Here is a 13811-nt window from a genome sequence, read left to right on the forward strand (position 1 = left end):
GTGACTCTGACCATGAGTGGAGGAAGCAGCATTGACTTTAACAAGCGTGAGGAATGTACTGGAGAGATTTTCTTCGCAGGGCCTGTTGTTGTTCCTTTTACCAGACCTGTCACGGGTCCAGCTTATGAATACCTTGATTGTGCGTCTATCAAAATGACCCCCCTCCAGCGTCAGACCAATGAAAAAAAAAAAAAAATCTTTTGATGTCATCTGAAATTTCACACAACAATGTAGGACGATCTGATTTGAGGCAGACGCTGTCTGGCAGCGCAGGCCCGTTCTCCCTCCACATACTCCCCTCGCCTCCTCCTCCTCCTCCTCCTCCTCCTCCTCCTCTCTCCGTGCTCTTGATAACTTCTCCGTGTGGAGGACAATAGCGGCTTTTGTTTCCAAGTGTGGAGAGAGGACTTGAGGTTGTGCGGGTGTGGGCGGTGTGCAGCATACGTGCCTGTCTGCGAATGCGTTTCAGGTGTAGCGAGTACGACAAGGCAGAACCCTGCGCGGGATTCGGAAATAAAAGTGCCAATCTGCGAACACAGAGGGAAGCCTATTATCCCGGTGTGATTATAATGCAGACAGATAGACGACAGGTAGGCAGAGTGGATAAGAGCGTTAGCTTGCGAGACGTGAGGAGCTGACAAGAGAGACAATCTCCCTCCTAAACTGGAGAGATAAGGTTGTCAGCCGCAGCTCTGACTCTGACACACACACACACACACACACACACACGCACGCACAGAGTCAGATAGATGATACTGTGTAAGACCTACAAAAACACACTCTTTTAAGATGGTATCATGCACAGTACAGCCTGTCTGTTTGTGTTTGTGTGCATGGGCTACACTTGTGCACATTCAACTGTGAAAGGATTAGTATGTGTATGTCAAAGACAGAGGGAGAGGCAACCACAGAAAGATAAACGAGGAAGTGTGAATACATTAAGTACACTGTGTAGATATTGTTTGTGGACCTTTCAGCTCAAGGAAATCCTTGTTTCAACATTCTGTCCTGGCTGGAATGTTGCCTGCGAGGCTCTTTTTAAGTGTTTGGGTCTAAATGCCATGTCTGCTACACCCCATGAAACTGTCTTAATCCACTTTTTTCCCTTGGTTTTATTACTGCTGGAGAAAACACTAGGGGTAGAGCAGAGCCCCAGCCTCAGGCCTCTATTCCCATTCCACACACCCCATAAGTCAGTCACAGATAATTAAATAGGAGTTATTTACACTCGTTTTCCCTCCTTTGCCTCTCTGGCGCTTTTATCATTTCTCTCTCCTTCTCTTTGTACAGTACGACATGCAGCCAGACCTTGTCAAAGTCTGGCTGACACCAGCGAAGGTCTGTAGAAGTATAAGAACTTGTAAAGGAAAAAAGAAGCAAGACTCTTATGAGCTCACATCAATGTCAGCCCCTCATTAAACAATCGCACAGAGCATCTACATAACGCTGATCCCAGTGTGCGCCACAAAACGCCTCAGCACTTCCAAACACAGAGCAAAAGACAAACGAGCAGATGAGGATTTGCTTGAGCCAGGTTAGAAGAACTCCGCTGCCTAATGTCAGCATTATATATTTACTCTGGAGTCAGGCAAACGGCAGCTTTTCAACACGGGGATGAATTAGGCCTCGCCGCAGAGCTATGGCGTCCATTACAGGCCTCAGTGGCTCTATAAATCACAGGATCACAGGGGCATGTGGGGTCTGCTCCTCCTCACTCCTCCTCAGCTCCTATCAGCCTCATCCTGGGGGTTTTGTTTGACTGCTGTTCCAGCCAAACCCACTGCTTTGATACAGCCATGGAGAGGCATGGAAATGCCCCGAGGGCCAGCGGGCCCTGGACATGCTGAGAACCCTCTTTAACGGGAAAGCTGTCCCCTTAAAATATCCACAACAGGAAACAGCCATCAGTCATCAACACGCCAAAACAGCTGTTGCCAGCCTACATCAAGGGGACACATGAAAGGAGTCGCTCCCTGTTGTTTGAGCCCTCCCTTGTTTCATTCTCTCGCTGCCTTTGTCTGGCTTTTCCCAATGCCCTCCTCTTTGGTCTCCTTTTAAACGCCCCCCTTCCTTATGCAACTCCACCCACACTGCAGCGACTTACCCACTCACCCTTTTAACAAGTGGATGACTGTGTGATAAACAAAAGCACAATCGGAAACCTCACAACTTAACTAGCAGTCTGCGTTGTAAAGAAATGTTTGAAATCCCCTTTAAGCTCTCGGCGGTTACCTTTAAATCTCACAGTGAGAAAGCAGTTGTTACACGTCACGTGTTTACGTGTCTCAGGCCGAGGTGGTGACAGACAGTTTTAAACAAACAGACGGATTCAAAAGAAGACTGTACCGCACTTAGCCCAGCGGCGTCCACGTTTGCATTCACATATTCTTGGATCCCTGCGGGTCATTGAAGCGTGAGTGGCAGTGTGTGGGTGATGAGTGACGGCTAAGCCTAATGATGACAGGTCAAACAGTGATGCTGTTGAGTGAGGCTGAAGTGACTTCATCCTCCTCAGACTGCCTTTCCTCTCAGCTGCAGATAAATGGCAGCAGCCATTATGATCAAGGAGCAGGCTGATGGCAGTACAGTTTGATAAGGCCAGCCTGTGTTGTGAAATGTCAAACAAGTTAACCTATTAAACCTCACAAGAAAGGCTTCTTCTGCGTTTCTTTAGCCACTAATCAATGATCCATGACACTACTTTAACAGACTGAATGCATCAGTGTTGTAATATGTTGGATTATGGATCGTAGCTCAGGCCAAGCCATCTGATTAGCTAAAGAGGCGTTCCAACCAGACTGGAAATCCCCATAAAGCACAGCTTGTTGCTCTTTATGGAAAATAAAATTAAGTTACTGAGCTTATTAATGTGGTAACCAAACTCCATCCTTTCTTGTTGTTTTCTGTTTTATGCTAAATGTACAAGCTGGGGGGGGGGGGCTTGTAGAGCTTGTAAACAAACAGCTGTGGAGAGTTTTAAAAGTGTGTGACTGTCAATGCAGAAACTGAAGATGTCATTCACTGTCACAGCAAAACACATGAAAATTGCATCATGTCAATTTGTTTTTATTTACAAAAATTGAATCAAGCAGCAGCTGTGCTTTGGTTGCTCTAATGCAATAAAACCATTAACATACCAGAAATGTCCCTGAACAGTCAGATATTGCTTTGAATTTAATGCACCTATTTAGAAGAAATGCATGGACACATTCCATGCAACGATACAGATTCTCCATTGTGGACTCTTGGTATGGATGTTTGTGCTTAGTCACACAGTGTCTAACATCAAATGTGTGATAAAGCATTTATTCTTTCTGTTTAGTTTTCATGTGGCTTTTGGAGGTCACTGACACAGATTTCCACCCATACATTACAGCCTGGCTATGAGGGCAAGGCCGGATGACAAACCGCGCCCCCTCCCATTGTCCCGCCTCTGATTATGAATGCGGGCACTTGTGATTGGACGGCGGCTCATAGCTTTGAAATCCCTCCCCTCACGTCGTTAGTATGTGGAAGAAGAAGTGAGGTACTGAAAGGCTGCAGCAGTGAGAGAGATACGCACAGCGGAGGAACGCACACAAACCTCTGCGGGGATATTTATTCCACTTGTCCCGTATTTTGAAGAGCAGTGACTATTTATGGTGTTTTTGGTCTTTTTGGCGTGGGTCCTCTTTCTTCAGCACTGCTAAAGGAATATTTAGGAATAATTATAGGATGACATTTGGACGATTTTCTCCTCTTTAGAGAAATCTTGGGTCCGACACGGTGGACGCGCTCTGCGCACGTGCCCCTCTGGATTACAGCACTCTCTTCTGTTGAATTTATCATCATGAAATGTGCTGGTAAATGAGTTTCAATCCTGCGTCCACTCGTTAAATGCCGCCGTCCCATTTCGAGCGCCGATCCAGATGAGAGATCCCCCCGGTGGTCCTGAACCGCTTTTACGCAGACAGTCCCCGGAGCGCAGCGCCGCCGACGCCAGCGGCTATCCACACCGCACAGGAGCGGGAAAACCGTCCGTTTCCATACACACGTCTTGTCCTTCTCCCACGGATCCCTTGCGCCAGGCTAAAAGGCTTCCTATCCGGATCATAAAGATGTTGACGGCGCACAGCGGCCACTTACTGCACCCGGAGTATCTCCAGCCCCTCACGTCCGCGCCAGTCAGCATTGAAGTAAGTAAATAAAAAGAAGAGACGTTTTGTCACAGTTCTGTTGGTATCAGATGATGATGCTTTTTTCCCGATAGTAACTACATAATATGAAGTAAAAGACGTGGGTTGCTATAAGTGATCTGACAAATATTCCAGCATATGCGCCATTTTACGCACAGCGATTTATTGGCAAGTTCACAAAAAAACACCACAGTTCACAAATGTAGAATTACTGAAGATTATATACTCTTTGGAAAGTAACATAACCAGTTTATGTTACGGAGATAATTTAAGTACATTTTCACTTTCCAAATCTTTCTTTTTATCTTTCTTTTTTGAACTTCTCTGACTTCCTATGTTCATGTCAGATAAAAACACACGATGTGGATTTTGTTGGGTTGTGCTATTTTTATTTTACTCCACTGCATATTTAGAACATTGTTTTTATCAGTAAAATTGCATTATCTTAAGTTAGCATTTAATTATTACTGTATTTTAAGTATAACCGAATGAGAGTTGGTATGTGTTATGATGTTAAAATTTAATCACCTTAAACAGTTTATTCACCTTCTTGCTCTCTTTTTCTTTTCAGCTCGATGCCAAGAAGAGTCCTTTGGCTCTGCTGGCTCAGACCTGCTCTCAAATTGGCAAACCAGACCCGTCCTCCTCTTCCAAGCTTGCCTCCCTCTCCTCCGGCAATCTGGGAGACAAGGAACCGTCTAACCGATCTTCCAAATCTGGAGAACAACACCACTCCCTGGAGGACAAGTCGAGCTTCAAGCCTTACTCCAAGTCACCAGGCGACTGTCGTAAGGACGTTCAAGTGACAAAGGGACCTTCAGATAAAGCAGCTTTCAGGGTGCCAAATGGAAGCTCCAGCAGTGGCTCTGCTTCATGTCCGTCCTTTCCTCCCCATTCCCAGTCACCCAGCTCCAGCTCTCCTCCCCTGCACACTCAGAGCCAGCCCCACAGACAAAGTCATTCCCCCTCCACGCAGCCCCCTGCACACTCCCAGGGCTCGCACATGGACAACAAACCTGGGAGCTCGGAGCAGGCCAGCTCGGACAGTAACAACAACAGCGCTGGCAAAAAAGACTCAGATGCAGCTAAGTCAGGGATGGATGGGGCTCAGTTAGCCAACTCCAGCCACATACGGGCCAGCGCCAACTCCAGCAACGCTAGCTCTGCCAGCAGCCCACGGCCGGAGAGCAAGGCTGACCTGCAGACCTCCTCACAGCCTGGCTTGGGCTCTGGCCACATCGCCCCCGTCTCCCCCTTTAAACCAGGACATTCTGTTTTCCCCTTGCCTCCTGCAACCATGGGCTACCACGGCTCCATTGTGGGGGCCTACGCTGGCTACCCCTCCCAGTTTGTACCTGGCTTGGATCCTACCAAGTCTAGTTTGGGGTTAGGACTTCCAGGGAAGCATCCCAGCTCCAGCCCGCTCACTGGAGCTTCACCTCCATCTCTGATGCAGGGCTTGTGTCGGGACCCATACTGTCTGACTTATCCCAATGCACCCCACCTAGGAGGAAGTAACTGCTCCACCTGCGTCCACGATCCCTCCAGCCTCAAGTCTGGCTTCCCCCTGGTTTACCCCTCGCACCACCTCCATTCCCTTCACCCCAGTTCCTTGTCTTCCAGCACCACCCCGTCCCTGTCCCACCCCCTCTACACCTATGGTTTCATGCTCCCCAATGAACCACTGCCTCACGCCTGTAATTGGGTGTCTGTCGGAGGTCCCTGTGACAAGCGTTTTGCCACATCAGAAGAGCTATTAGCCCACTTGCGCACACACACTGCCCTGCCTGGGATGGTGGACAGTAAGCTGTTGTCTGCCTATCCCTCTTCGGTTTCATCGACAGCCTCCTGCCACCTCCACCTGCCCCCACCCAGCAGCCCAGGTACCCTGCCCAGCTCCTTCTCCCTCAGAGGCTCTCCTGGCTTGGGCCTGGCTCGCTACCACCCCTACAGCAAATCCCACCTGGCCGGAGCCCCAGGGCTTCCCATGCCATCCCTCCCCTCGTCTTCAGCCTATTACTCACCCTATGCCCTCTACAGTCAGAGACTGGGCTCAGCTTCGGCCCTTGGCTACCAGTGATATCAGAAATAGCGTTGATGCCCACATACTGCAGACACCAGCTTGGATTCTCCAGAGCGGCCCTGAAGATGGATTCTGGAGATTGGGGTCACCACCAGTACAGGGCATTATGCCTGATGGCCTGCCTGCCAGGAATGCCACCTGTTAGCCTCAGGATTGTGACTGGCGCTCAAAAGGCAACAGACCCTGTGATGGATGGTCTGCAGCACAGAACAAACAGACTTCAGTGAATAAAGACAGTGGGACACAGAGCTTGAAAATGATGGATTTGTGGGATTATTACAACAGTCTTGATTTTTTTGTTTTTGTTTTTGTTTTTCTTTATATCTGTCTCCCAGAACTGAAAGTCTGTATTTATTTTTCACTCAAGCGCTTGGTATTCACCTCTGGGGGGAAAATTTTGCTGTTCAAATAAATTGTTCTGAAGTATTCTAACTGAAAAAGAATGGTTTAAGTATAGTACCATTATGCCTATCATACACTCTAAAAATAAAAATCTTGCACCACGATGAAGATGGACTGTGAGGCTTTATTCTGGGGACCTCTTTTTATCTCTTTTTTCTCTCTGCTGTTGTTTTTTTCCTTCATCTTATTCAGACTCTGGAGAATTGCATGTCCATGAGAATGATCTTGAACAATGCCATTATTTTTATTTGTAAATATGCAAAGATGTAATATTTTTTCAAGTTTACTTGGGGTCAGGAAGTTGGGGTCAAATGGTACAAAGATAAGAAATGATGACATAAATAAAAACAAGTAATGATGGCTGTGCTGTCCAACCAACAGGCAAAGGTCTTATTTTGTTAAATAAATGATACATGATTGCATTTTAACTTGTTTTTTTTTTTTCCCTTACTGATTACTAAATATAGTACCATGAAGTAGCTTTTGTCACAAGCGTCAGAGGATGGAGTAAATCTTGCCAGACTGCTGCACTGCACTTATCTAGGTCCATCTATCATTACGGCATTTACAGCTATGCTATATGTGGCTATGTGTAATATTTCACGGCTCATATCAGCTGACAGGGCTGTCCCAAGTAGGGCAGGCCAGGTCACATTAGCTCCCTTAGGTAGTCTCTGAGGACTTCCAACTGTCCTCCTCTCTCCATCACCCACATTGCTTTTGTTGTTGCGAGTGCAGCTTTTAATGGCTGATTCTTGTTTGTGAGGCCTGAAAACAGCTTCCTCAGCAGAGTGGATGGCGGTGCGGAGTGGCCGCTGGGTCACTGGGACTTCAATAATGACCTGAGGGAGGTGTCGACCCAGGATCTCCTCACAGTCTGACGGATTGGCCCGCAACACAAAGGCCAGAGCTGACAATGGGAGGCGGTTAATAGAGAAATATTCATCAAAGTCCTGACACCTCCCCAGAGGACAGCGGGTTTTCTTACAGGAACCACAAACATGGAGGCCTCTGTCCTGATGTGAGGAGCCTTTTTTTTTTTTTTTTGCCTCTCTTTGCTGCGCTGTGGTTTAACTGAAGTCAGAGTTCTTGACTCAGAGCTGTAAGATACTAATTTGAAGGGAAGAAGTCGGTCTATCTTAAAGCCACACCACTACCATTAGAGTCTTTCGGCTCTGATAATGTCTCTGTGTCTGCACTCTATTTGGCTGACAGGGTGTAGGTGGCACAGAGTGAAGAGGCTGTAGTCTCCGAGGCGGCTATTGACCCCGACTCCCAGACTCCTCTACTCTCTCGGTTCATTAGCACTCCAGACAGGGGAAAGGCGAGCACAGGTGTCACTTGACAGGACCATTAACAAAATGGATGACCCTCCCAAACCACATTCAGCCCCTGCCACACCAGCAAGGTCACGGCGCCCTGATCACTGCTCTGGGTAGCTCTTTGGGACGCTATGCTTATTTTTCTTCTTTAGAAACTGGAGCCATGCACTTCTCTGGAACAGGACAGACATGCTTTCGAGTTGCTGCTTTTTTTTTGATGGAGTTTATGATGTAGTCTAGACAAAATAGGTCAAGGATATTCTGGTTTTACTGCTGTATTGTACGTATGTATTTAGCGCAACATATTTCTCTGTGACTTGCAGAGTTGTGCCACTAGAAATACTCTGGATTGTGTTGCCCCCTAAAGCTCTGTTGGTGAAGTACAGGTGAAACCTGTGTAAGCAGGGTGGGTGCCTCTGTTACACATAGGGTGAAATACACACCTAAAGTGCTATCTTGCTTTTGATATGTGTGAAAGTGGATTTCGTCATGCTGTTTTACAAACCGTAGATAGAGAATTGGTTACATTGGCCTGAATCTGAAGATGATTCACACCGGAGGTCATTCAGAGGGGAGAACTTTCAATCTTGTCGGGGAGGTGGAATTAATTCCACTGTTGCCAGTTTACACTCGTTCATCAAATGCCTCACTATTCTCCCTCGCTCCACGCTCATCAATCTCCTGCATCTATCTTCTTCCCCCACACACTCCTGCAGCTGAGTCAACACCCACACACTCCATTTATGTCGCCTGTGTGAGGCTGTGTGTGTGTGTGTGTGTGTGTGTGTGTGTGTGTGTGTGTGTGTGTGTGTGTAAGTATGTGTATTCAGCCCCAATCCTTTGTCCACGGAGGGTGACACATGTGAGGCTCAATCCTGAGTCTGTGAGGCCAAGAAGAATAACACGAATGTTATTTTGTGCAAAAGCTGCTCATGATATGTTGCAACATGGAGAATATTCTAGTTTTAACATTTAAGTGTACTCATCCTAAAAAGCTTTGAATCAACACCAAACCTCTGGGACATTTGTGGAGACTTAAACCCCCAAATTATCATCAATTTGCAGAAAGGAAGGAGTTAATATCGTCATCTCAAAACATTTCTGAGCCACTGTCTGACTCTGGTTTGGGTGCATATTGATAGTGGTAGTCCACTGCAAAAAATACCAAACAAAATACCAATTTCATATTATATTATCTTTTTTTTTCCTTAACACAAATTCATTATTCTGATGGTGTACAGGACTTTTTCATCACATTCAATTGTATTGAAATAAATGACAATATCTAAAGCCACAGCACAAAGTGACACTACACTTAAAGAGTAATACTTTTGTTTTTGTTTTTATCAAAGGAGCAAAGTACAAAGAAATAGTTCAGCTCCTGGTTATTTAAAGGAAAACAAGGATTTGACAGCAACAGCGATAATCGATTATCAGTCTGAACTCTTTTACACCTGTTTCTAGTTTTCTTCAATTCCTCCACTTTGACAAGAGAATACCTTCCACAATATTATTCATATAATTATTATTGTCCTTTTACTGTCTTCCACCTTTCTGCTGAGAATCAGATGAGAACATCAATATCTCTCTCATATCAGTTCATTAGATAATGAAGCAACAGCCAGCAGCAGTAGATTATCTTATCTTAATTTAGCATTAAGGCTGGAAAAAAGGGGTAAACAGCTAGCTTGGCTCTGCCCAGAGATAATGAAATCAGCGCATCAGCACCTTTAAAGCTCATTAATAAGTAGTTTATATATTGCTTGTTTAACCCATGCAAATCCTTAAATGTAAACACATCAATAATGTTATTGATCAATATAATTCTCAAAATGATGGATTATTCCTTTAAGGTAGCAGAAATACAGTACACTTGGTGTTGGTCATGTAGTCTGTCAGCGTAATGGTGGTACCAATAGTAGCAATAGCAATAGTACAAGAATGATAGTAGTAATCAAAGAAGTAGTCGTAGTATCAGTGGAGGTAGTGATGATGATGGAGGGGACTAATATTTTCCCCTCTGTGCGTCAGTGCTGAGACGGTGCAGAGTGCCACTGTGAGGTCCTGAGCAGCCGGCTGACAGGCCTGGTGATTAATGACGACAGGGTGTGGAGCTGCTCTTCAATTAGACGCCAGCTCTACCCCGGCTCACCATCCCTGCTGACAGCTAGGACAGAGAGAGAGAGAGAGAGAGAGAGAGAGAGAGAGAGAGAGAGAGAGAGAGAGAGAGAGTGGAGGGTGCTCAGTCTCTCTCTCTCTCTCTGTGTCTCCAGAACAAAACATTAACCTCAACTCCATGACTACCACCTCTGTGTTTAACATCAGGACACAATACAGAGCCTTCGGCATCCAACAGTGACCGCAGTGTTAAAGCAACCCAGATGGCGTGAACACATCCCTCATCAGGGCCTGTCACACAATCTCTGCTTTATTTCTCCACATAAACCCTGTGACTGACTGTTTTACATGCATGCTTCAACTCCCCTCTCATTCGCGTCTGCACTCAGCCATGCTGTAATGCTCGCCGCAAAAAACAGTAACGGCCGCATTAAAGACTTCCAGGTTGTTTAGCAGGTTGTGTGCTGGAGCAACTTCCTGCCACAGTTCCAAGTACGGTAATGCTCTCTTGATCAGAGGAAAAAGTGGATCATGAGAACTAAACTTCCCTTTCAGTTGTCGGCAAACTCGTTTTTGAAACTTGCAAACATTACTTCATAGTGCTGGTTCCTGCTTTCTGTCAGGGGTGGAAAATGCAAATGTGCATGTACACAAAATGTTGTATACATGAATATGATTAGCTTGTGTTATTGTCACATAACAGGAATGGGAATGTGAAATTAAGGTTTAAAGAAGGAAACAAGAAGGCGCTACACTTGGGCTTTTCTTTTCTAAATTTTGTTGCCTTTTTCTTTCAAGTGTCCTCGCTGGATGTACCTGATTTGACATTTTCCTACCACAATCTGACTGCATCATAATTTCAGTTTGAAAAGGGGTTAGAAACCACCTTTGAACCTCCCACATCAATTGTCTTTATGCACTGCTGTAATTATGTGATTGTGTGACGTTTCAGTAATTTGAAGAGCACGCTATGGAAACAGTGGTGACTGGCTGACAGAGGCGAACACCAGTAGTTTTCGGTTTTAAGGGGCGACTACAGTGATGGTACACAGCTAGGTTAAAGATGTAGACTGGGTTTTTGATGTGGGGTTATATGAGATACTATGTGCAGTCAGTACACGCACAGAAGCAAAGCAATGTGCTGTTGTGGACAGGCTCACCTAAAATAATACATATCAGTGTAGGTGTATGCTATATTGTGAATATTTTCTCTGCTTTACCCTCCTGTCAGACAGCCCTTTCCTTTGGCACTACATCCTCTCAACTGTGCCAGTACTACTCTGCTTCTCCAAACTGGGGGCAAGCCAACCGCCATCTGCTGTAGCTAATACACTGACTATTGATAAGTAGCGACCTCATACAACGGCACTTAAAAGAAATCTGAACTCCTCCTTTAATATGACTGATATCATGCCAACATCTGTCAAATATGAAACTACCCTCAGCAGCCGTTAGCTTAGCTTAGCATAAAGCTGTAGTATTAACATCTTCATGACTGTCACACTTTAAATACACAAATGTATTGAAAAATTCAAAACTCAATTCCTGGTTGTTTAGTACTTACTCTAACCACAGCAGCAGCACTGACAAACTTGTCTTATGAAGGTGAGCTGCCACATATATGGCTGCTGTGGTGGCTTATGACGGTGTAACAGGCCATGACGGCCATTGTTTTGACAATGACAGCAGCGAACAGTGCCTGTAAATTTTCAAGAGGCAATAAATTATGTGAATCAGTAAAAGTAACTTGCACATTCCATACTTAGATGCACATCTAAAAATTTCAAGCTCTTGTTTGAGGTATTATAGGTTGACAAATATTTAAAGTCTAAAATCTGTGAACCCAAAATTGAAATGGTTGTCTAATTCCTGCTTTTGTGTTGATTTATTTATTGATTAGTAAGATGGGCTGTCAGCTCAGCTGTAGTTTCAGATAGAGAAATAGTGCTTTGATTTAATTTTCAGCCAGCCCTGACCTTGGCAAACCTCACTTGGCCTCGACATGGAAAACTGCCCAGAGCTGCTGCGGTCTCTCCAAAGTTCCAGTAGTGTGAGTGAGCGCCGTTAATAGACATACCCTCCCTAACCACCAGTGGAGAAATGAACGTTTCAATTACAGTATGGTGCACTGCTAATAGCACTTGGACCGTGTGTCCAGCTGGATTCCATTTGCTGGCGTGCTGGGAGACCGGAGAAGATGTCACGAGTGCTCGGCATTGAACGTGCCCTGGCAGGGATCGAGAGGCAGCTCTGACATCCTGATTCATGCTCTGATTGACAACTTGGTTTCGTCTTCCACTTTGGGACGGCCTGTGGTCATAATGTACTCACTTTAAGCATCACAGACCTTATGTCTGTTTTATGTCTCCCTTAGATGGTCACCCAGACTCAGAGGCTGCCATTATGATGATTACACTCATCTTATCCACTGCACTGCAGACCAGGCTACACATCTCATACACACTTCTGTATTAGCTGCAAAATTTTTCTTACAGGATGAATGCAGCCACATTCAGGCAGATTACACTTTCTGAAAATACCTTTATATGGGAGTGTTTTTCAGCCTGTGTAAGAATAATTGGATTTATTGATATGTACAAAACAATAGATATTTACTGTATACTCTGAGTAATGCCTCTGGATTTGATCTTTTTAAACAGATCAATGTTAGCCAGTATTTTGTACCAATGATCAGCTTGTTTTGGGGCTGTGAATGTTTTTATTTTGTGTCTTTCCATTATTCCAACGGGAATGATTAATACATTCTAATACCATTATATTATTTATCATCATGATAAAATTAGTGTAAATGGAGCTTTTCACAGCAGACATTCTGACATGTCATTGTAGCGAAAGTATATGTGCAAAAAAAACAAAAAAAAAAACAAGAGATGGCTCAGTTGAATTAAGTGGCCCTGTAAAACCACACCAGTGAGCCCACATGTGCAGTACCAGGACCAGCCCCCCTGAACAGAACAGAGCCATAAATGTTATTACTCATCAATGTTATCAGGGATTGATGTCATATCGCTGTCATGAAAAGGGTATAAACCTTTTCTTGAAGATTTGTTTAGAAGGTCATAAAACATGGTGCATTCCAATCAATCACGGTTAAAGAGGTGCTCAAGCTCCATAAAGCTGGGCTGACTCACAAGAGACAAATTAATAATGAATGGAAAGAAAGCAGTGCAGACTAGGCTGGAATATTTTGACTTTACTCCCCAGTGTGGGTCAAGCTCAAAAAAATGCTGGATCCTACATTTCCCATAATGCAGCTTGATAACACCTTAACATTAGCCCCTGCTTCTGCCCACACATCTTGCTCTCAAATTTCCAACTGCATGCACCCGACATTTGTAATGCAGACTTTCTGTTATACATTTGTAATCTCCCAGCTCAAGCCAAGATAACCCTGATGACATCATTATTATTTTCTCAGACATGACTAAGCTCCTCCAGAGGCACAGAAGACTTTACACGGCTGTTTTTAGAGGCTGAATAGTGCTCCCCACGCGCAGTAACCTAACATATATTATAATCTAGATGTGTAAAATTGGTGCAACTGTTTCCAATGAAAGTGTTCAGTTCTACAGTAAATATACTCTCATTACTCCACCTGCTATATAGTCATCGTGTTTGAGACAGAGAACTCAAGTTTTTTTTTTGATAAATAATGGATCACTATGATTACTTGTGTGTGAAGGGTCTTTG

The 13811-nt window shown here is 44.8% G+C and overlaps 1 protein-coding gene across 1 annotated transcript; it reads left to right on the top strand.

Annotated features, from left to right (window-relative positions):
- Window positions 1–3531: 3531 nt before the first annotated feature.
- On the top strand, window positions 3532–7088 carry znf703 (zinc finger protein 703). Its single transcript, XM_076731749.1, has 2 exons — window positions 3532–4175; window positions 4747–7088. The coding sequence occupies exons 1-2, from the start codon at window positions 3909–3911 to the stop codon at window positions 6253–6255; spliced, it is 1776 nt and encodes a 591-aa protein (XP_076587864.1). The 5' UTR covers window positions 3532–3908; the 3' UTR covers window positions 6256–7088.
- The last annotated feature ends 6723 nt before the right edge of the window (window positions 7089–13811 follow it).

Source organism: Chaetodon auriga, chromosome 5 (genome assembly GCF_051107435.1).
Source record: "Chaetodon auriga isolate fChaAug3 chromosome 5, fChaAug3.hap1, whole genome shotgun sequence".
In the NCBI taxonomy this organism is placed as follows: domain Eukaryota; kingdom Metazoa; phylum Chordata; class Actinopteri; order Chaetodontiformes; family Chaetodontidae; genus Chaetodon; species Chaetodon auriga.